The following is a 23,950-nucleotide window of genomic DNA, read 5'->3' as shown; positions in this document are numbered from 1 at the left end:
AAATATTCATCCTTGACACTTTGATCATAATAAAATGACCAAGTCTAATACTAGAGTATTAAATATAACCTCGCATGTTATGTTTTCAATCTTAAACGACTTGAAAGCAACGATAAGGATGGAAACAAGTCAAGTCAGTATCACTATACCTCAAGTGGAAGGGTGACGTTTTCATTGTGGTCGATACGTCTTCATAATCTTCAGGTCTTCGGAGTAGTACTTGTATGTCTCAACATTCCTAGACTTTCTAGTCTAACCTAAACGAAGTTTATTCTAGGTTATTCAATCAATAGACTCTAATTTAGTTTTGATACTAAAAATATGACAACCAAACTTGACATACCAACGCTTAGTGGGTTCAACCGAGCAATGCTCTAAAAACTTCGTATAGTTGAGACCAAGTAGTTCCTTCAGTAACCTTAAGCCTATAACCAACCTGGTGGGTTAAAAAAATACTCATGCATGGAATAAATCCTCCAACGTTTGGTGGGTTAAAAAATAAGGGTTATTTGGTTTTTGGTACTCACTTTTGGACCAAAACCTGGGTTTGGTCTAACATTTGTCCAGCCTTTGCGTTTGGTCTAAAGACCAACGTTGACCAGAAGTGACTGTTATTGAAAACATTTTAATTAATTTTATAAAATAAACTTTATAAATTTACAAATATATCCCTGATGTGGGCTTAGAATATCAAACGATCGTGAAACCAAAAATCAAATGGATTCATCTTCGTCTTCTCTTCATCTTCCCAACAAAGAAAAAAAAAACAGACAAAAACCAGAGTGATTGTTATGAGATGCTTTTGATTGTCAAGCCATCTTATTCCATGTGTATCAATTTAACACAGACCCATAACTAGTACTCATTCAAAATTCTAAAGTTCATCATCACAAATCAATCGGTAGCAATTGCTCCTTTTTGGATGATTTCTGGCAATAAAACTCTACCAGATACCACCACCAATCTCTTATTCTCCACCAGTAACAGTAAACAACACCAAATATCTCGATTATCCGTCGCATCGACAACCCCTATCCATCACACAACTCTTACTGGCCACCAATTTCTCAACTTGCAATAAGCACCAACAACAACCGCAACTCAATTTCATAAACATTCTTCACCCATCAACATCTGATTTCAACTCAGCTCAATGGAAACAATACCATCTCAAATCTGAGCCATAAACCAACCTCATAAACTCAAAAGGAATTCAATTATGGCAGCAACTCTTCTTTTCCTGCATGAAAACTCCGGTGCGCCTCTTTTGACGCTGCCTTGGTTTTTCCTGCATCTTTCACTTTGTCCATGTTCTCTGATTTTCTCCTGCAAAAAAAAAGATATTTGCAAGTGACAAACATCCACATAGGTTACATTAGCTACGAGATCTTATTTTTTGTTAGTCTTGAGTCAAAGTTGTGACGAAAGACATAAATCCGAAGACAGGTACCCATATTGGTTAAAATCTAAACCCGAATAAAAGGTAAGCCCTGGCTAAAGCACGAAATCAAAGGAGAATGTAGGTTTTAGCTAAGGCTCAAAAATCGAAAAAAGACATGGTTTTAAGACATGGTCAAAGCACAAGTCTTAAGTTTTTGCAGGATAACGCAGATCCAAAGGATAGATCGAGAAAGCAGAGATAAACCGATAAAACAAGGGTAAATCCAAAATTTTTTCTATTTACGTAAAGGAATAAATCTGAAATTTTTCGCATACCAAGATATAGATCTGAAGGTTCAAATATACCATGACACAGATCCGACAGTTTTTTGTAAGTTTTCATAGTAAAACAGCTTTTCAATGACTTGTCGCCCAAAGATCGTACCGATAGACAATGTTGAGCGGTCAATAAAATTCACAGGAAAGATAAATATTTTACCGGGACATAGTCCCTGTTTCTAGAGCCATATTGTGAACACAGAAGTAACGATGGTACCTTCGTGTCCACAAACAACATCCGCAATAAGACCTAAGCTTAGTAAATGATAGAATATAGATAAAACTGTGTTAAGGGAGACTCAAAGCCTTTGGATCGTACTTGTATTTCATCTCAATAGAGTCTACGTTAAGCATAAATCACACAAGACAATTAAATACGAAGAGTAGAGTGCGGAAAGTAAGTGAGACAAAGATTTACGTGGTTCAGCATTAAGGCTTACATCCACGGGGGTTGGTGTTTCACTATGTATTGAAAGTTACAAAGTTAGTCGAATGACTTTGGGATGAGAAACGAAGCTAGGAGGGGAATAATATGCATACTTACTCTTACAATTTCTCTCTCTTGCACTCTCTTGCACTCTCTCTCTCTAAAAATGGACGACCCCTCTCTCTTTATGGAACTGGGTATTTATAGATCTCTTGTGTGGGGCTTCTCGGATGACTGTTGTATCCTTATCATCTTAATTTATATGCCGATACCGCTGACATCTTCATTCTGTACCGATGACCTTAACGGTAATATGTTGTATCACTGGATCTCCGCTTAATCCACCACAGGAAGCTTGACACGTGCCCTCTGCATGTAGTATTTAAGACGGGTGGTTGGGCAGTCCGCACGCATCAGACAGCTGTCTGATTCCCCAGTCACATCCGTGTCGGTCAGATTAATCTCCACCCTTGATTTAGGATCTATCTTGGGATAGATTAAAGTGGGTTTTTGGGTCTTCTAAGGGCCTCCGCAGTAGCTCGTTCCTTAGGCAGTCCTTGTTTTACCATCGTCGGATCAGTAAGATAGTGGACACGTGGTTGATCACATATTATGTGTATACAATTTTCCCATTTTCTTCTTGGTTTGGAATTGGTCAAAGTATGAAGAAAACTTTCTTCACAGTCTCCTCAACTTATCACATTAACTCCCCTGATTTTTTGGGCACGTTTCCCACCTTTATCAATAACTTCTTCTTGAATCATGGGGCGGTTATGTCTCGCTCCCCCTGTTATAAATATGTCATAGGTAGCTGGAGAAATAACTTTTATTCCCTCCCCCTGTCTTCTTCTTGCTCTTACTCGTTAATTATCATTCTCTGAATATTTCTTCCATTTTTGTTCGATTTTTGTCTTTTATTCTTAACTGCTGCTGCTGTTCATTCTTTGTTTCGGGTTCTAGTCAAGTCTTATGTGATACTTCTGCTGCTGCTGCTTGTTGGTTCTGCAACTTTCTCCGCCATTGATTATTGGTAAGTAGTTCTTATGCATCTGTCATTTTTTCTTCCGTTTCTCTTTTGTTCAATGATCTTAGGGTTCGTGATAAAGAACAATCCAAACGTCAGTATATATACTTGCCCCTGTTCTTTATCGCGAAACCTAGGGTTATTTGTTCTTTTGGTATGAAAACGTATTTGATATAAAGATATTTTCGTGACATTTTTGCCCTGAAGATTTTCTTGTTATAATGGCTAGAATAATGTTCGATCTTCATTAAATCTGTATTTTGACTTCCGTCTTATCTTCTTGACCCTTGCAGGTATGGCTGATCGTCCTCGTGTTCCTTATAATACTCCCCCATCGAGTCCTTCTAGAAATCCTCCGCCCAGAAGCCTTGATAAATCTCCGCCGAAAGAGGGTTCGTCTAAACCTTCTCATTCAGATCATTGTATTCATAAGACCTCGTCTTCATCAGGTCCTAGGATTTCTTCTCAGAAGAAAGGAGGAGATCCATACAGAGGCTCTCGGTACGCGGTTAATCGTCCTTCTCCTAATCCTTCTCCTCAGCGTTCGAAGCCGATAACTGTTCAACCTATTCGTTCTATTGCTCCTTCCATTACAACGCCTTCTCAAAAACCTAAGGCTTCGCAAACCACTGCTTCGGTGAAAGATCCTACTTCAAAGGGGGATGTATCAAAGGCAGACTTGTCAAGGAACGCTGCAACTAAGAGAACCTCTTCGGAGATGAGTCCTCCAAAGAAGCCATCATCGGGAAAGACCGTTTCTTCCGATGCTGCCCCAGCCATCCGAAGTGTCTTAGTTTCGAAGAAGAAGGTAACTTATAGTCACGTTGATCTTGAGGTTTTCAAGGCGAAGCATGGTATGGAAGATTTTGATGTCATATTTTGTAATCATGGGAATGATCTCACTTATCATATGATCGTGAATTACAAATATGACTCATTCCATCTGCTGACGACCATTGGTGCTTTCGAGGCTGGTCTTATGTTGCCTTTATATAAATCAGGCAATTCCTTCTACTACGATGCTTTGGAAAATCGTGAGGGTTCTACTTCTCATACTCATCATCACTCAGTAGTTCAGATGAGTGGGAATTACCTTCGGACTCTGAAGGAGTGCTATCTTCGGAGAAAGGGTGAGACAATTATGACCTGCTACACCCCTGATCCTGCGGAGAGAGACCGGTGCACTCCTAAGAATTGAAATGCTTCTTTCGGGTGTTATGTCAATGGCAGGAATTAGAAGCCATGAATTGTTGGTCTTCGTACCATGACGGCTTCCCAAGGTGAGATTTGTCTTCTGAGTGAAGTAAGTGATTCGAAACTGAGGTTCATCCCTGGTACTAAAGAAACTAGAAATCCTCGTCTCTTTCCGAAGGACGAACGTCTCAAGCGTGACCATGATTACGAGTGGCATGCCACCCCCATCGAGGTCATAGGTCCCTGGGCTCATGGTTGGGTGCCTGGTCTTCATGGATGACGCCCTATTGCTGGTAGTCAACCTCGTGATGGTGCTCCGTCCCTCTATGGTGACTTTTGTCCTTGGAAGTTAAATTTTGCTGGTATGAACTTCGACTATACCATCGACGCTGCTGACGTTGATGACGAGGAGAGCTCTGATGTTGTTCTTCCTCCGAAGGACGCCGCCGCTGTTAAGGTATAATTTTCTCTGGTAGTATGTAGTGTCTTGTATGCTTGCTCTGAAATTTTGATCTTAACTGTGGTGGTTGTAGGCTACAAGGAAAAAGAAGCTTGGTCCTATCCAGTCTTCTATCGCTGGTGTTGAGGAGATGGAGATCCCGGAAGTTACTAGCCATGTGAATGATGAAGGTAATTCCGAAGAGGAGGTTACCGATACTTACCCACACAGCCATGAGGATGACAAAGACGAGGATTATGAAGATGATGATGAGAACAATGATGAATACAAAGATGATGAAGACAAAGATGAGAGAGGGAAAGTAAATTCGGAGGCTCCAAAGAACGATCCTCCAAAGAATAATCCTCCCCTTGGTTCTACTGAGGTTTTGAGGGGACGGAGATTTCGTTCATCATCAAGTGGATCCCAACCAAGAATTCTCATTTGGGAAGATATATTCTACTGGGGGCCAGGCTGATATTAGTGCTGCCATGGCCGAAGATTTCTCTCTTCTTTCTCCAAACGATGAATGAGACGTCGTTGCCGAGGATATTGGTGAAAAAGGGGCCAATGGAGAAGAACGAGGGGATTGTGAGAACGCTGAGGGTCAGGGTACCGCTGCTGATAAGGTACTGCCGCTGACGCGTCTTCTGAGGGATTCGTTCAGGTGGTGATGCATGATGGGGACGACGCTACCTTTGACTGGTTGATGCAGCGAGGCTTGATGTGCGTTACTCATTCCGCTCATGCAGTTCCTGGTGAGAGGGATTCTGATGCCTTCACACGTCAAAGGATGAAGTTTTCTTCTAAGGAAAGTAGTCACGACATAATGGGGAAAGGATTTGGGAGCTACTTCCCAGAGTTTATTGGTTGATTCCCCTTCGTCCATCGTTGATATGATGGCTATAGCTGATGGCTATCAATATGGTTTTCCTCAGCAAGAGGTAAGTTGGTGTAGATTCTTGCTAGTCAATTGCGTTAGCATCTTTTGATTGGTGATCTTTAATTTCCCCTTGTTGATGCAGTTGGTGAGGACTAAGCATTGCAACCATACTTTGTACCATTTTTTTTAAGGTGAAGGCCCTTAAGTTGGAGGCAAAGCTACGTTATAGGGAGGACCAGCTGAATTCCGCTGAAGAAGCTATTGATGCTAAGGATAAGGAGATACTGGAGTTGAAGGAACAATTGAAGGGAAAACAACTTCTGGGCGCAACGAAGACGGAGCTTCGGCGAGAAGTAGTTTCTCTAAAGGATGCTTTGGAGAAAGATCAAGGGGAGGCATCATCTGCTGAAGCATCGTCCAAAGGTTTGTACTCTTTCCCTATATTCGTCTTCGTTTTTTAGTGTTCGTTCTGAGTTAGACAGCCCTGTCTTCAGCGGGTGATGCCAGAGAATTGATATGGCTTCGGGGTGATATGGTTCGTCAAGATTCCCGTACCAAGGAACTAATTTGTAAGCTCATAAGGGAAGCAGATAAGTGGAACGGTCGCGCTGATCAGCACAACAAGATGTTGGTCGATGTGCGCAAGCAGAGAGAGTACTTGATATGTCTGAGAAATTCTATGTCCAAAGCTCACACATAATATGAAAGCGCCATGGAATGGACCCTCCAATCTTTGCACGAGGCTAGAGATAAAGTTTGTCGACTGGAAGCGAAGATACTTCGTCAAGCCCAATCATCCCACAGTCCTGATTTCCATGAGTATATACAAAAGTAGGTTCGTCAGAGAGACGATGCTAGGGCGGAAGCGCATGCTCTTAGCAAAGCCTTGTCTGCTTCTCGTTCGGATGTCGCCCGTTTAGTAGACTCAGAGAAGGACCTCGAGGTTAATATAGAAGAAATGAGCACCGAAGTTAACCGTCTTCAACATTTAGACTCTATGAAGCAGGTAGAATTGGATGAGTGTCAATTTGCTCTAAAAAACCTCCAAGTGGACTACAAGAAAATTTCTGACGAATATGATTTTCTTGACGAAGCTCGAGATGCTGTAGTTAATGAATTTGAAATAGCTTCGGCTAATGTTGAAGGTATACATTCGTTTTGTTGTGGATAATTTTGTAATCCTTTTCCTCTGATCATATTTATTTTTTCTTTCAGAGCTCGAGGGACAACTTAGCCTTGCAAATGAAAAGCTTAAAGAAGATCAATCTGAGTTAGTGCAACAATAAGGGAAAACTAAGTACTTTGAAGCGTTGGCCGGGTTCCGGGATGTAGCAGTAAAGGAGGCTACCAAAGAGGTGGGGCGGTTGCAGTCTTCGTTATCACATGCACTTAGGACCATTGTTATAGCGCACAAGGCTCGGGTTCAGCTTGCCGAAGAGGTTAACAAGATTTTGACCAAGATAGAGCGAGACCTTCTGAAAGACCATGGTATCACTAAGAAGTACATTCGTCGGCCCGTGCCCGAACCCCTTTCCTTCGCCTCTGATCCTTCTTCGGGTGGTAGTGTCCCTTCGTCTCAGAAGAAACCTCCCACCGATGGTATTGAACCTTCTGGGGGGAAGTAGGCCTCTGTGTGGGCATAGAAAGTTGATCTTTGTTGATTACTTGGCTTCGGGCCATTTTTTGCGTAATAGTCGTATTTCTTATTTAACTCTGTAGGCTTGTAATCAATCCTTTTTTTTGCAATGGATCAACATTTCCTTTTAATATGTACAACTTGTTTTACCTGCACAATGGTTTTATTTGGAAAATGCATGAAAATATTAATAGTAAGTGTATGAAATCAGGAAGTATTTGGAGGCAATAATGAAGGTATGTACCTCCATTACTGTCTTTGGACCTGTCACCCCGTCGGCCAACCCCGGGCCAGAGGGTTACCAAACGGTGGGGGTTGATGCAGCGTTCTCGGATATGTGGCGCGTTATTGGATTATTTACATGCACCCATTCCGCCTAACCGTTGCCTTATTGATTGGTTGGGTATCTCTTTCTATTGGAATCCTTCCCCACGGTCCTACACTCATAGACGCTGATAGAGGAGTCCTGAGAGATTGTAAAGGTGTTACTTTCCCCAATAACCTGGTTGCAAGGTCAAGATTGCAAAAAGTTTGTTTGATTGATGTGGTGAGGTCTGCTACTCCTCGTCCAGAGATAGAAACATATCGCGCGGTTACGTTGTCTTCTTCTTCTAGTGTTCTTCGCGCAGATGCAAAGCTGCGCTGCTTCATGGATAATATGGATTGAGGTATTTAGCGTTCCAAGGGTGCCTAAGGACTTCTCCTTTTAGGTTACGTAGGTAATAGGATCCGTTCCCTGCTATGTCATGTATCATTAATGGTCCTCCCCATGTTGGCGCTAACTTGCCCCATTTTTTCTCTCGTTGATATTGCGGTATAGTTCTTAGCACATAATGTCCTACAAAATTCCTAAGTTTAACCTTCTTATTGTATTCCCTAGCTAGTCTTCGTTGGTAATTTTCCATTCTTTGTAGCGCTGCCTCTCTCCTTTATTCCAGATCGTCGATCCTTTCTAACATCATGTCTGTTGTGAGGTTCTTCTCCCAAGCCTCAGTTTTCGTGGTGGGCATGATAATCTCTGTTGGGATGACTGTCTCGGCTCCATAGGTGAGGAGAAACGTAGACTCTCCAGTAGCGGACCTTCGGGTAGTTCGGTATGACCATAATGCATTATGAAGCTGTTCGCACCGTCGTCCCTTATGTTCATCCAAAAATTTCTTGAGGATGAGAGTTAAGGTTTTATTTGTAGCTTCGGCTTGTCCGTTTTTCTGGGGATAAATGGGAGTCGATTTGTTCTTCCTGATCTTGAACGTGTCGAAAAGCATATCTATGTTCTTTCCCTGTAGTTGTTTGCCATTGTCAGAAACAATTTCTGCGGGGATACCGAACCTGCAAATTATATTTTGAAAGATGAAGGTGAACACATCTACGTCTCTGATCCTGGATAGAGCTTTGGCTTCCACCCACTTGCTAAAATAATCCGTGGCTACTATCAAGAAATGTCTTTTCCCTGATCCTTCGACCAAGGGTCCGACGATATCTATACCCCATTTTGCAAATGGTCAGGGGTTATCTATCGAGTTTAGCCTTGTTGCCAGAGCATGGATCTTCTCTACAAAACGATGGCATTCTTCACACCTTCTTGACATCCTGGCTGCGTCTCGTATCATCTGAGGCCAGTAATATCCTTGCATTTTGGCTTTATCGGCTAATGATCTCATTCCGCTGTGGTTGCCTGCGCCCCATAATGGATGTCCTTCAAGATACGATGGCCTTCCTCTCTGGATAGGCAACGTAACAGGGGACCGAGGAATGACTTTTTGTAGAGAATTTCGTCCTGAAGGTTATATCTCCATGCCTTCGATCATACCTTCCGAGCTTGCTTCACATCGATGGGGAGCGTTCCTTGTTCAAGGAAGAGATGAACTTCGGTTCTCCAGTATTCTTTGTTGATGAAGTCTTCGTCCTCGTTTGCTCTATATAAGATATCATCTTCGACGAAGTCATCGGCAATATCTTCTCCTACATGATCGCCAGCAATGTCTTCTCCTGCATCGTCTTCACGATGTGTAGCGAAGGATTGTTGTGGGGTGATCGAAGGCTCGTACACTCTTGTTATCTTTATGGCTTCGATGCTTGCATCTTTCAACATAAATGATATGTATGCTAAGGCATCGGCATGCCTGAGGTCTTTTCTACATAGATGCCTGAAATTGATGTTGGGTATTTGTGACGCTAAAGTTTGGACCAGAGCCATATATGCAGAGAGGGTCTCATCGTAAACATTGTACTCCATCTATGCTTTCCGAATGACCAGCTGTGAATCACTTGTTAGGCGTACGTCCTTTATTCCCATTTCTATTATCAAACGAAGAGCATGTACTACAGCTTCATATTCTACTATGTTGTTGGTATGCCCCTTGAACGCCAACCTTAGTGCGTGCACAATCCTATCTCCAGTTGGGGTGGTGATCACAATGCATATGCCCGCTCCTTCTTTGTTCCTTGATCCGTCGACGAAGACCTCCCATCGTCTTTGGCTTGAGGGTTCGAGTATATTGACGGGATCTTTATCCTCCTCTCCTACTTCTGGGATGTCCTTCACTTCTTCGTCATTGTCCAGAGGTAAGTCCGCTAAAAAATCTGCCAAGACTTGTGACTTTTGGGCAGTTTGGATCTCGTGGATGATGTTTGAATTGATCAAGATGAGTGTTCCATTTTGCTATTCTTCCTACCTTCCCAGCGTTTTTGAGAACAACTTACAGCGGCGCCTTGCGTAGGACACGAACATAATGGGTTAAGAAATAGGTTCTTAGATTTTGGGTCGCCCATACTGATTATTGATTTTCTGGGTTGTAGTAGTGAGATTCAAACTCTCGGATTTGTGAAGGATAATTTTTTTAGATTTAATAAAAAATAGATAAATATATACAATAAAATATTAACAATGGTGAGAGGTACTGGGACTAATGATTCGGCCAATCTTCATAAAATAGGGCTCAATGAATTATTCTCGACAATAATCGCTCAAAACATAAGTTATATGGAATATTATTTTGCCAAAGTAGATTCTCAAAAAATTGATTGTAAATGTTAAGCATGGAACATCAAATCACCTAAGCTAAGCATGACCCATCTAATCAAATAACACCCAATTTAATCAAATCATATTTCAATTAATTTTTAATGCAAAAGTCTTAAAAAGAATTAATTAAATTACCCGTGTATGAAGCTCGACCTCCTCCGTCGTCCCAGTGTTGGGGTTTAACTCATCATAGTAAAAATGCTCTCAAAAGATTTTATTAATGCTCAAAAGTTGATTACAAATGATGAAATAAGAAGAAAATCGTTTTAAGACCGTTCTTTGCGACCAACAGAAAGCGTCAGGGAACAACGGTACTTTAGAAGTGCTGTAAGCACAACAACGAAGTCGCGGGAAAGGAACTGAGAATTGTCGCAAATATGCGACACTAGTCAACGACTTTCCTGGACAGTACAATGTTCTTCGTGTTCTTGGCTGAGAAGCAACAGAACTTCTTCGCCTATCGACCTCTTCTTTTGATTCTCTCGGCTCTCCTCAGCCCCCCCCCCCCCCCCCCCCCCCCCCCCCCCCCCCCCCCAGACTCTCGACACCCTCTCTAGTAGACCCAAAGAGCCTATTTATAGTGTTTTAGGACCAAAAATCCCTACATTACTTGCGTATATTCTCCATTTAATCCGATTATTCTCCGCTGCCAATAATAACGATAATTTCCAAAATTAACTCTGTCACACGTTAGAATTGGTTCTGCACACTCCAATTCAGCTCTCCCACGTCTAGTAAGTCGTCGAACGTCCCTTAATCACTTCCATGCATAGCCAAAACACACACAACAGCGTGTACAGGGTGTGTCCAGTCCGTGTAGCTCTGTTTTGAGCTCGAGAATCAAATCGATATTTCCAGCCAATTCTGATCAAATTCGACACCCAAACTATCTTCCTTAGGCTAAATCATAACTTCCTACCAAGTTTGAGCGATTGAATCGTAATCTAACCCATTCACTTTGACGATCACAATTCTGCCAGTTGAAAACTTCATTTCCCGCCAAAACACAAATTCAAATTGTTGAAGAAGGTGCCCCTTATCCAGAGTGCTGGGGTGCGAATAATAATTTGGGTGGAAATAGTAATTTTGGGGTGGAAATGGTAATTTTTCTGGGATCCTCCGGTACATTTCTGGGACGTTTCCGGTGCATTTCTGGGGTGCCTTTCGTAATTTTCTCCGAGGTGTAAAACACTGCTTTTCGAGCTGATTTCGCCAAAAATGTTTATTTTCCAAAGGTGCCTACAAACACATAAAACACCAAAATTAGTACAAACTCGAGTGCCAACGATATATAGTATTGAGATCAAATTAAACACAAAAATGTGTCTATCACATACTAACGCTAGTATGAGTTGTTCAATCTTCGTGTAGTTTCTTTCTGCCGGGTTGAGAGTCTTGCTGACGTAGTAGATTGGTTGTTCGACCTTTGTGTTAGTTTTGACCAACACTGCGCTGAATGCATCTTCGATTGTCGCTATGTAAAGGGCCAACACTTCGTCGGGATCGGGTTTCTGGAGGATCGGGATCATGGCCAGGTATTCCTTAATCTTCTGGGAGGCTTCTTCACATTCAGTGGTCCATGCAAATTTACTCCCTTTTTTGAGGATGTTGAAGAAGTGCTTGCATTTGTCCGACGATCTGGCAATGAGTCTCCCTAGTGCTGCCAGTGATCCGTTGAGTTTTTGGACCTCTTTCAAGTTCTTTGGGGACGGCATTTCCACAATGGCCTGGATTTTAGCAGGATCGACTTCGATGCCCCTCTTCGTCACTAGATATCCAAGAAACTTTCCCGACATGACGCCGAACGTACATTTTTCTGGATTCACTTTCATGTTGTACTTCCTCATGGAATCGAAGATATCTCTCAAGTTTCCGTGGAGGTCTTCACGAAGCTTACTCTTGACAAGCATGTCATCAACATAAACTTCTAAAGTGTTCCCAACCCATGGCTTGAAGATAGCATCAACCATCCTCTGGTATGTTTCCCCTGCGTTCCTTAGCCCGAAGGGCATCCGTGTGTAACAATAGAGGTCGTGCGGGGTGTAGAACGCCGTGTGTTTTTGATCTTCTTCTGCCAGAGCTACCTGATTGTAGCCAGAATGCCCGTCCATAAACGACAGTTCTTCGTATCCTTCAACAGCTTCTACCAATTGGTCGATGTTTGGGAGTGGATAAATATCCTTCAGGCACGCCTTATTGAGGTTGTAAAGTCGATGCATATCCTTACTCCTCCACTCTTCTTTAGTACGATGACCATGTTCGAAATCCAGGTTGGATACTTTACTTCCTTAATGAATCCTGCCTCCAACAGCTTGCGGAGTTCTTTCTCGATCGCCTGGTGATACTTTGGTGCGACTTTTCGTACTTTTGACGAGGTGTCGAACTCACAAAAATAAATTCCTTACTTCTCTTTAAACTAACTAGTAGTATACAGACAAGCAGGTTCGTTCCTAAGGGAGACTTGAGTCTAAGTTGCCAATTCAATTGCTGAATAAGAATAATGCAAATATTAGGATGAAAATGATCAAGGATTCTTTCTCGGTCACAAAACAAAAATCTTATCAATATAGCTATGTTTCTGCAAAGTACCCCTTACTAATAACCCTAGAACATTTGGTACGCTTAAATATCCCGCAATCTCCTAATTTCACCGGACACGGAAACGCTCGACTACCGAATTCTCCTCATCAAGTTTCCTAGAAGTACGCTCTCTAGGTGTGACTTAAACAAGTGCATTAACTTCTGTGAGATAGGCTATTCCTAGTGACAAATACATAAGCTCGACTCATCTACTAGTGTCATTCGATACATACGAAAAATAACAAAATCCCATCGTCAATACCCATATATTACTACTTGTATTAAGACTCTCTAGACAATTACGGGTCGAAGAGGTCTCAACTAGTATTAGAATCATCCATAAACCAATTTAATTTGCAACTTAAACGATTCACAAATAACTCATAAGCATTATTGGCACTGTAGAGAATGAGCAATAACAAATAGATTGCAAGAAAACAAGCACTTTTAAATATCAATTGGAGTTTATGTTCGGACGTCGACCTAATCAAGGATGCTTAGCTACACATAACAATAAAGTTCATAGCAGATAAAGATGAAACCACATAAAATATGAATTCAAAACCAAGTTATCAAACCAAACAGCAGCTGAGGTGGAATGGATATTGTGGATGTGACTTGGCAGGTGATGATGTTATGCGGAGCTAATGGTGGAACAATCTTGCTGCAAGCTGCTGCAGGGATGTATGGCTTGAACTATGAAGTGCTGGTGGATATTGTACTGGAATTCAACTGGCGCTTTGCTCAAGAGGGAAGTGATGGCGATATGGATTGTTGGAGGAAGATAAGACAGCAGCTGGTGGAGGTGAAGTGGAGAGTGCTGCTGGCGACGTTGTTAATGGTCCTGTACTGCTCGAATTCGTTGCCTGTGCGCTGGAGATGGTGGTCTGATGGTGTGTGCAGAACTGGTGGGGATGCAAAGGTGGTACTGGTGATATGCAGGTGAGGTAGTTATGCAGGTGATATGCAAGTGAGTGGATGCTGGTGCTGATGGCTATATGCAGATGGATGGAGATGCAGGTGATGATGGAAGAAGGATGGATGGCGATGTATGCAGATGGAGGTGATGGTACTACTTCTCTAAGGATTTGGAGAGGAGCAGAGAGCTACTCTCTGTTGGTTGCGAGCAGTCGTGAGGGGTATGATATATCTGTTTTGTAACCCTAGTTCTTGCTTTATAGCTTCTTTGTCCCCTTGCTGCGGACTTGCGTCCCACGCAAAGCAAATTTCCTGATTCTCCGCAGCTTCTAAATCAAGTCCTAGTCGCTGCCTAACAAACCCATGTACTCAGCCAGTGAACCATGGCTAACGACTGCTCTTTTCCTGGCCACTTTCTCGCTGATATGTTGAGTCCAAATACAATCCAAACTTTGATTTCTTCTTGGCTTAACTTATAACACTTTGAAACCCTGTACTCACTCTCGTCAAAGACCCACGAGAGCCATTAGTTCCAACAGAAGAACACCACTTGTTTTGCTAACTTCACGGCTTGAAAACTGAAGCAAACTGATACCCATTTGCCGTGTTGCTCTCAACTTCTAAAACTCTTCTTAACCCTTGGAAAGAACCCATCAGGGCCATGGCTACATCAACACAAGACCAAGGCAGAACTGCAGAGAGACGATCGCAAAACTGATCGGTGAGGCTATTCTGCAAACACCTTGTATGCGACTTGTAAACTGGTGAAGGTTATGTACTTTCTGTTTCCTGGATATTGCACAACTCCTTCCCTGCAATTCGAAATGGACCATCACACATTCATAATCTCAGAACTGAAATTCAATCATCCATGGCAGCAACATCAATTTCGTCCCTGTATACTAGATACAACACAAATTCACTGCTCTCTTTTCTTTACTGCCAACTTCCAATTCGCTTAAACCCATCTTCCATTGTAATTTGCTCTTGTCAAATACCTCTGAATCTCTTCCATTGATCAACTTAATCAACGACTGCAAGCTCATCATTGAACCCTGCATTTCCGGCACAAAATAGACCCAAAAACTCTAGTAAACTCGTACCACCTGATCCTTCCTTGCTTGTCTTACACTCAAAATCTGTTTCTAGCCTTGAAATCTCTTTGAACTCAATTTATGACCCACTGGAACATTCGTTTGCCGTCGTTGGGAACTTGCAGCAACAAGCTGGTCTTGAAGACTTGAACTGTGAAGGGCTGGTGAAGTAGTCGACCTAGCTGGCAGGTTAAATAAGAAGGGAGGTGTCCCTGAGTAATTGTTGTCTGCTGCCTCAGTAATTTCTGCTTTTGGCGCTTTTGAGACTTGCAATGCTTTGAACTACAAGTCCATAAACTCTTAAGCTCGCCAAATGTTAAATTGAGCTCCAAATTCGGTTGTTTCTTCTCACATGACTCTAAAACACTTATAAAATGTAAAAGAAGTGTAATATACAAAAATACACGAAAAACAGCTAAGAAAAGCATAAAAAATTGATATTCAAAAGATGTATTTTAGATGCTTATCAAATTCTTCCACAGTTCATCTTTGCTAATCCTCGAGCAAACAAAACAAAACTAAAATACAACAACTCCGTGTCGTCGAGGCTACGATTACTTTTAGCATAAATAACAAGCCTTTAAACCTCTAGATATCCCTAGCGGACGAGTTATAGTCTCGTGAAGGTTTACAAGAGATGTACCTACAAAACCTTTTACTCCAAATTCCAACTACCTGTGAAGAATCTATGAACGAATCCAAAATGATTACAGGAGGAAGTACCTAGATGCAAATCCATTTCATATATACGTAAACAAAGCTCTACTCAGAAAGTCGAACAGACCACAATACTTGGAATCTAACTAACCACAATCACACATGAATAGATTAAGAAGATGGATATAGAGATAGATGGTTGCGATGTTGACTAAAGTGAACGGTGTTTCCCATATCTGTCTGAAGGTCACTGCCAAGACAAACCTAAAAATCTTATTGGATTGAGATACTGGTCTGAATTCTAATATCAACACAACTGACATATATATGGGAACCGGTGGTCGATAATCCTAATTGTAGACAAATCGGCTGGCAAATACAAGGGAACCAGCGGTCGATTTATTAATTGAACAATAATAATAATAACTTTTTTTTTTAGCAAATTGACAACATGATTAAATCTTTTTGATCCAAGCGCATGCTTCTTGTCAGCAGATTACATGGTAATTCCCGTGGATCCTGCATTCCACGCTTGTTTAGGCGACGGAGACAGGGAGAACACACATATATTGATATCCAACTCAATCACTCTATTTCACCCTAGCAGTAATAACAATTCGATGTTGGTGACCCACCAAATCACTTAGAGAAACAAGAAAATATTGCAAAAATAAAAACATAAGGTGATATGGTGATATTCCGAGATATGGTAACAACTATCATGTTATAACACTTGAGCTCTGTCCTTTTAGTTAGTGGGTTCCTCAACTCCTGCAACCAAGATGGTTCCATCCATTAAAATTGGTAGTGTCATCCTAAAGGCACAAGTTTCTAGATTTCGAAGTTTATAATTATTATTATTTTTTTTAACTAGAGGCATCAAAATCTACAAATTATATACAAATTACATACTATAAAATAGAGACTCTAACTCGTAGCTACTTCTGAACAATAGAGGATAAACACTAAACTAGCTATTTAGTTGTCATCTAATCCCGACTCAGCTAAAATATACCTCATTGTGAAGAAAAAATGTCATCTACTTAGAAAGGCTAGTGTTCATTCTAAATGTTCAAAAATCTCTAAAAGTTAAAGTTTTGTATACGTCAATTTTTATCTTTATGGAACCCTACCCCCACACTTAAATCAAATATTGTCCTCAATGTTTCAAACCATTGCAAAAAGAATAAGAGGAATACTTGTAAAAGACAAGGAAGTAAGAATTGGAATTGTTCACCTGATTGACGCATACGAGTAACATTCAAAATAGACTCCCCATATATCAACAATCTGAAAATTTGAGGATCCACCCACAAAACAATCTGCATATATTGCAAAAGCTTCACAAGAATGTTAGCTAATGGTGGGGAAAATGAAACTATCATCCACGAGAGTCACCCCCACACTTAGTTCTTTCTACACTCGGAAGTATATACAAAACATAAGTGGAAGGAACTTCAATCGGCTTCTCTTTACAAACCTGCATGGTGTTAGACTCAAACACATATGGTGGATACTTAGAACCAAGAAATTCAGATAAAAATTTTGAAGCACATAATTCCAGCCCCAAATGAGGTATCTTCCTAAAAGATGGATTAATAACTCTTTGGGAAACTACTACTAATTTGGGAGGATCATCATTAGATAGAGATTCACATAAAGGGTTACACAAACCTTGCAAAACCTCATGTATTACCGGATCCTCGGTACTACTGGACACTTCCATTCTCACATCACAAGTATCATTATTCTCACTCGAACTCTTGTCAAGACATTCATTGGTTTCTTCTACAACCAAGTCCTCCTCATCGGAAAAGAAATCAGAATCTTCCATAAGCAAATTATCGTAATCCTTACGTTCTTCACAAGTTGACTTCTCATTCAAAGTATCCACTATCTCCGAATTTGGGGCATGATGCACAAAAAAGTCATAATCATCATCGCTCTCATACACAACATAAGTCTTACCATCAATAATGGTAGTGTTTCTAGACTCAACTTCTTCCTTTTGATTAGGAGAATGATCATTATGATCATGAGTTGAGCTAGTAGCACCGTCATTATCAATATTTTCCAAAGGTTCATCATCCTCGGAATCTTCTTCTTGGGGCTCTTCTCCATTATCAACATGGCGGTTAACCTCCATATGTATGGCCCTAGAAATTGCTTGAAGAGTATCTTCCGTTGCTCCCTCTTCTTCCAACTGCACATATTGTTTAAAGAGTTTCTTTATGTTCACACGTTTTCCGCTACTATTCACAATATGTTCTCTAGACCACGTCTCTTCCCGTTGAATGGGTGAAAGATCATAAGTACGATCCGGAACATGTCTAAATACACTATCATATGTTTCACTTGGTACGAAACTAGACACGTTGGGAGTTGAGTTAATCTGGTTCCATGTACGTCGCAAATTATTCTGCATGAAACTAGATTGGAACGTATGAGAAGTATAACTATCCCCCCATCCTTGTGATTGTCCACTTACATAACCACCGTAAGGTTGCTGCGATGTATGAGAAAAATCACAAGGACTTGTAGAATAGTCATCATAACCAAAAGATTAGTTTTGATTGTATCCCACATATGGTTGGAAGCTATTGTAAGAGTGAGATTGAAAATCAGAATTATTACCATGATATGTGTTTTCTTGTGAATCATATATATTATTCCCAAAATGATACATCTTGGAAAATTGTGCACACAACTCGTTAAGAAACTTACCAATTGTTCCCAAATGTGCACACGCAGAAATATTGAATGGTTTGTACCTGAAAAATATATTCTAAAAAGATAAATTAGTAAAAGATAAGAATAAAAACTAAATGCAAAATCAGAAAAGTAAATAACAACTCAAAATACCGATTGCTCCCCGACAGCGGCGCCAATTTTGACGAGGTGTCGAACTCGCAAAAATAAATTCCTTACTTCTCTTTAAACTAACAAGTAGTATATGGACAAGCAGGTTCGTTCCTAAGGAAAAGTTGAGTCTAAGTTGCCAATTCAATTTCTGAATAAGAATAATGCAAATATGAGGATGATGATGATCAAGGATTCTTTCTCGGTCACAAAACAAGAATCTTATCAATAAAGCTGTGATTCTGCAAAGTACCTATTACTAATAACCCTAGAATATCTGGTACGCTTAAATATCCCGCAATTTCCTAATTTCACGGGACACGGAAACGCTCGACTACTAGATTCTACCCATCAAGTTTCCTAGAAGTATGCTCTCTAGGTGTGACTTAAACAAGTGCATTAACTTCTGTGAGATAGGCTATTCCTAGTGAGAAATACATAAGCTCGACTCATCTACTAGTGTCATTCAATACATACGAATACTTAACAAAATCCCATCATCAATACCCATATATTACTACTTGTATTAAGACTCTCTAGACAATTACGGGTCGAAGAGGTTTCAACTAGCATTAGAATCATCCATAAACCAATTTAATTTGCAACTTAAACGATTCACAAATAACTCACAAGCATTATTGGCACTGCAGAGAATGAGCAATAACAAATAGATTGCAAGAAAACAAGCACTTTTAAATATCAATTGGAGTTCATGTTCGGAGGTCGTATCGTCCCTAATCAAGGATGCTAAGCTACACATAGCAATAGTTCACAGCAGATAAAGATGAAACCACAGAAAATATGAATTCAAAACCAAGTTATCAAACCAAACAGCAGCTGAGGTGGAATGGATATTGTGGATGTGACTTGGCAGGTGATGATATTATGCAGAGCTGATGGTGGAAAAATCTTGCTGCAAGCTGCTGCAGGGATGTATGGCTTGAACTATGAAGTGCTGGTGGATATTGTACTGGACTTCAACTGGCGCTTTGCTCAAGAGTGAAGTGATGGCGATATGGACTGTTGGAGGAAGATAAGACAACAGCTGGTGGAGGTGAAGTGGAGAGTGCTGCTGGCGACGTTTTTAATGGTCCTGTACTGCTCGAATTCGTTGCCTGTGCGCTGGAGATGGTGGTCTGATGGTGTGTGCAGAACTGGTGGAGATGCAAAGGTGGTACTGGTGATATGCAGGTGAGGTAGTTATGCAGGAGATATGCAAGTGAGTGGATGCTGGTGCTGATGGCTATATGCAGATGGATGGAGATGCAGGTGATGATGGAAGAAGGATGGATGGCGATGTATGCAGTTGGAGGTGATGGTACTGCTTCTCTAAGGATTTGGCGAGGAGCAGAGAGCTCCTCTCTGTTGGTTGCGAGCAGTCGTGAGGGGTATGATATATCTGTTTTGTAACCCTAGTTCTTGTTTTATAGCTTCCTTGTCCCCTTGCTGCGGACTTGCATCCCACGCAAAGAAAATTTCCTGATTCTCCGCAGCTTCTAAATCAAGTCCTAGTCGCTGCCTAACAAACCCGTGTACTCGGCCAATGAACCATGGCTAACGACTGCTCTTTTCCTGACCACTTTCTCGCTGCTATGTTGAGTCCAAATACAATCCAATCTCTGATTTCTTCTTGGATTAACATATAACTCTTTGAAACCCTGTACTCACTCTCGTCAAAGACCCACGAGAGCCATTAGTTCCAATAGAAGAACACCACTTGTTTTGCTAACTTCACGGCTTGAAAACTGAAGCAAACTGATACCCATTCTGCCGTGTTGCTCTCAACTTCTAAAACTCTTCTTAACCCTTGGAAAGACCCCATCAGGGCTATGGATACAGCAACACAAGACCAAGGCAGAACTGCAGAGAGACGATGGCAAAACTGATCGCTGAGGCTATTCTGCAAACACCTTGTATGCGACTTGTAAACTGGTGAAGGTTATGTACTTTCTGTTTCCTGGAAATTGCACAACTCCTTCCCTGCAATTCGAAATGGAACATCACACATTCAATCACATACATTCATAATCTCAGAACTGAACTTCAATCATCCATGGCAGCAACATCAATTTCGTCCCTGTATATTAGATACAACACAAATTCTCGAACTGCTCTCTTTTCTTTACTGCCAACTTCCAATTCGCTTAAACCCATCTTCCATTGTAATTCGCTCTTGTCAAATACCTCTGAATCTCCTCCATTGATCAACTTAATCAACGACTGCAAGCTCATCATTGAACCCTGCATTTCCGGTACAAAATAGATCCAAAAACTCTAGTAAACTCGTACCACCTGATCCTTCCTTGCTTGTCTTACACTCAAAATCCGTTTCTAGCCTTGAAATCTCTTTGAACTCAATTTATGACCCACTGGAACATTCGTTTGCCGTCGTTGGGAACTTGCAGCAACAAGCTGGTCTTGAAGACTTGAACTGTGAAGGGCTGGTGAAGTAGTCGACCTAGCTGGCAGGTTAAATAAGAAGGGAGGTTTCCCTGAGTAATTGTTGTCTGCTGCCTCAGTAATTTCTGCTTTTGGCGATGCTTGCAACTAAAAGTCCATGAACTCTTAACCTCGCCAAATGTTAAATTGAGTTCCAAAATCCGTTGTTTCTTCTCACATGACTCCAAAACACCTATAAAATACAAAAGAAGTGTAATATACAAAAATACAAGAAAAATAGCTAAAAAAAGCATAAGAAATCGATATTCAAAAAATGTTTTTTAGGCGCTTATCAACTTTCTGTCTAAAAGGGGGCGTACCTGGCTTTATACGAAGCTCGTGTTGGATTATCTTCGGATCGATTCCGGGCATATCTCCTAGTCCCCATGCAAATATGTCCGCATATTCCTTGAGTAGCTTGATTAGGGATGCTTCTCGCTCCTTATCCATTAGGGTGCCTATCTTGATTATCTTCGGGTTTTCTTCGGTCCCGATGTTGATCTCTTTCGTGGGTTCTACAGGTGTGAATGTAGGGTTCGGTTCCCCAAGGAGAGGGACGCTCTTTAATTGCTATTTGTTAGGCTCTTCAGCCACCGCTGCCCCTGAGGCGCTTGCTTCGGTATTGACGATGGTGTTGTCCCTCATTAGGCTTTTTCTAGAGATATTTTCGAGATACAGATCGATCGCCTTATCCTTGGCAGCTGCCTTGTTCTTGCTTCTTCGTGCCCTGCGTTTCTCTTCCTGCTCGTTGTTAAGCTGGTTTTGCAAGGCCTGGAATTCTCGGGCTGTGACTTGATCACCTTTGATCTCCATTACCCCTTCAGGTGTCGGGAATCTAAGGTATTGGTGATACGTGGCCGCTATTCCCTTGATATTGTGTACCCACCTTCGTCCGATGATGGCATTGTAAGGGGATGGAGCGTCCACCACACTAAATCTGGTGCTTACCTTCATAGGTCCTGCTTTGACTTCTAAGACGATGTCTCCTAAAGGCTTCGTAGGTGCGCCGTTGAACCCGTAGATGGTATAATAAGAAGACATCAGTTGCTCATCATTCAATTCCATTCGTTTGAAGGTATCATAAAAAAGGACATTGACTGAGCTTCCTCCGTCAATCAAGGTCTTCTTGACGTTGCATCCTTCTACTGGTAAAGTGAGAACTAAGGGATCGTTGTGGTCCTCCATATCTTCTTCGACATCTTCGGCGTCGAATGTCATCGGTGCATTCATCCATTCTTCATGCTCGTCAACTTCAATTCCGTCAATCTTGTATAGCTCACAGTAGTCCTCAAATTGTTTTCTCAATCTTTTCCCTATCTGGGAAGTCAGTGAGGGTCCGTTAGGCTCGGAGCATGAAATGGTGTTGAGTGTTCGATTACCCTCAGGTAATTGAACTTGGTTGTTTCGTTTTGTCCCGTCATCGGTTTCTGCTTTCTGGACATATTGCTTGAGATCCCCAGCGTCAATCAACTTTTGGATCATTACAGTAAAACCTCTATATACTGATACTCCATATATTAATAACCTCTATATATTAATAAAAAACTATGGTCCCAACTTGGGCAGTTATAAATGGTAATAACCTCCACGTTTTAATATTACTTTGTTTTTTTGGTCCCTTCTTAAGGAATTTACCTCTATATATTAATAATCGATATTATATTAGAGAAATATAGGTCTTGTTACATTGAAATTTATGATGAAATAAGTTACTTATTTATAGTAGTTTGAGAAAAGAGGTAATATTTTGGGCTGTTACCGCATTTTTGAGTTATTATAGATTGATGAGTTATCTTCTAATATGCCCTATGTTACTTGACATTGTAGAAAACATCAAAAAATTCATAATAACCTTACAAGTTCCAAGATACATACATATACTTGTGTGTTGGAACTATAAACATGTATGTACATCTATTACTATTATAAAGAAAACTCCCCTTAGGCATTGTTCATGAACAGTGCTTGAAGCTGCAATTTTTGAAAACCCGAGTTTACCCTTAGTTTCATAGCTTTGTTAAAAATGCTATCTAAATTAAGTGAGGGTAATATGGTCAAAATAAAAAATCAAATCAAGAGAAAAATGAGAGAGTAGGTCATGTGTGCGATGGCCCCATGAAAGGGCAGTAGGAAAGCACGTGAGAGGCTTGGAATTTTTTATATCACGATGTTGCCCTTACACCTTGTTTGGTTGGAAGAATTGGATTCCTAGGAATTTAATTATGGGGTAATCCAATTCTTGGAATTGAATTCCATGGAATTGGATTCAATTCCAAAAAATTAGCGTTTGGTTGAGGCAATCCAATTTCTTTTGTTTTTACCTTGGAATCCAATTCCATTGCAATACTATACCAATGCGATGGAAATCAATTACATAGAGATGGTTTGGACCGTTTGGTTCAAGGAATTGGTCACATTCCCCCGGAATTGGATTACGAGGAATCCAATTCCTTGAACCAAACACGTTGTTAGTGTTATAACTCTACTAAAAAACTATCTAAATTAAATGAGGCTAAAAATATAAAAGTAAACAAAACAAATTAGCAGACAGTAAGAGAAAGAGGTAGAGCAGGTTAGTGTAACAGGTCCCATGAGAGAGTAAAAGGAAAGGACGTGCGAAGTTCGTGCCGGTATTCTAGTTACCTAATAGTATTTACTTACATTGAACTACAAATATTATATTTTCTAGGTATACCTCCCTATATTAATAACCTCCATATATTAATAAATTTATGAATCCCCAAGTGTATTAATATACGGAGGTTTTACTGTATTTTGAGATTCTTGCATTTTTCATTCTGGTGACCGTTGAAGCAGTGATACTCGTAGTAGTCTCTCGATTTCTCAGATCGAGGTGGTTGCTTTCCTTTGGACCATGGCCACTCGAGGTTGGCCCGATCTTTGATTTCTCGTAAGATACGAACGTAGCTAGTATTGAGTTTTGTGTAGACTTGATCTTCAAATTTCTTCTCATCACGATGACGATCATCTCATCGTCCTCTCTTGTCTTTGTTGGACTGATATGTTGAATTTTTTCTTTTGGACCCGCTGGTTTG

At 40.9% G+C, this 23,950-nt stretch overlaps 2 protein-coding genes across 2 annotated transcripts; both read right to left on the bottom strand.

Moving 5' to 3' along the window:
- Positions 1-16,212: 16,212 nt before the first annotated feature.
- LOC113283421 lies at positions 16,213-20,930 on the bottom strand. Its single transcript, XM_026532667.1, has 2 exons — positions 18,321-20,930; positions 16,213-17,799 (listed from the first exon to the last, which is right to left on the bottom strand). The coding sequence occupies exon 2, from the start codon at positions 17,740-17,742 to the stop codon at positions 16,978-16,980; it is 765 nt and encodes a 254-aa protein (XP_026388452.1). The 5' UTR covers positions 17,743-17,799; positions 18,321-20,930; the 3' UTR covers positions 16,213-16,977.
- A 534-nt stretch (positions 20,931-21,464) lies between these two features.
- LOC113279958 lies at positions 21,465-22,376 on the bottom strand. The gene has a single exon (XM_026528591.1). It carries the CDS (start codon positions 22,374-22,376, stop codon positions 21,465-21,467), a length of 912 nt encoding a protein of 303 aa, XP_026384376.1.
- Between the last annotated feature and the right edge of the window lie 1,574 nt (positions 22,377-23,950).

This window comes from Papaver somniferum, chromosome 5 (genome assembly GCF_003573695.1).
Source record: "Papaver somniferum cultivar HN1 chromosome 5, ASM357369v1, whole genome shotgun sequence".
Lineage (NCBI taxonomy): Eukaryota > Viridiplantae > Streptophyta > Magnoliopsida > Ranunculales > Papaveraceae > Papaver > Papaver somniferum.
This window is presented reverse-complemented; position numbering and strand designations above follow the sequence as displayed.

What these genes read in the sequence shown, in the direction of transcription:
- LOC113283421 (XM_026532667.1), bottom strand. Translation starts at nt 17,742, where the DNA reads ATGGAGGTTAACCGCCATGTTGATAATGGAGAAGAGCCCCAAGAAGAA.
- LOC113279958 (XM_026528591.1), bottom strand. Translation starts at nt 22,376, where the DNA reads ATGATCCAAAAGTTGATTGACGCTGGGGATCTCAAGCAATATGTCCAG.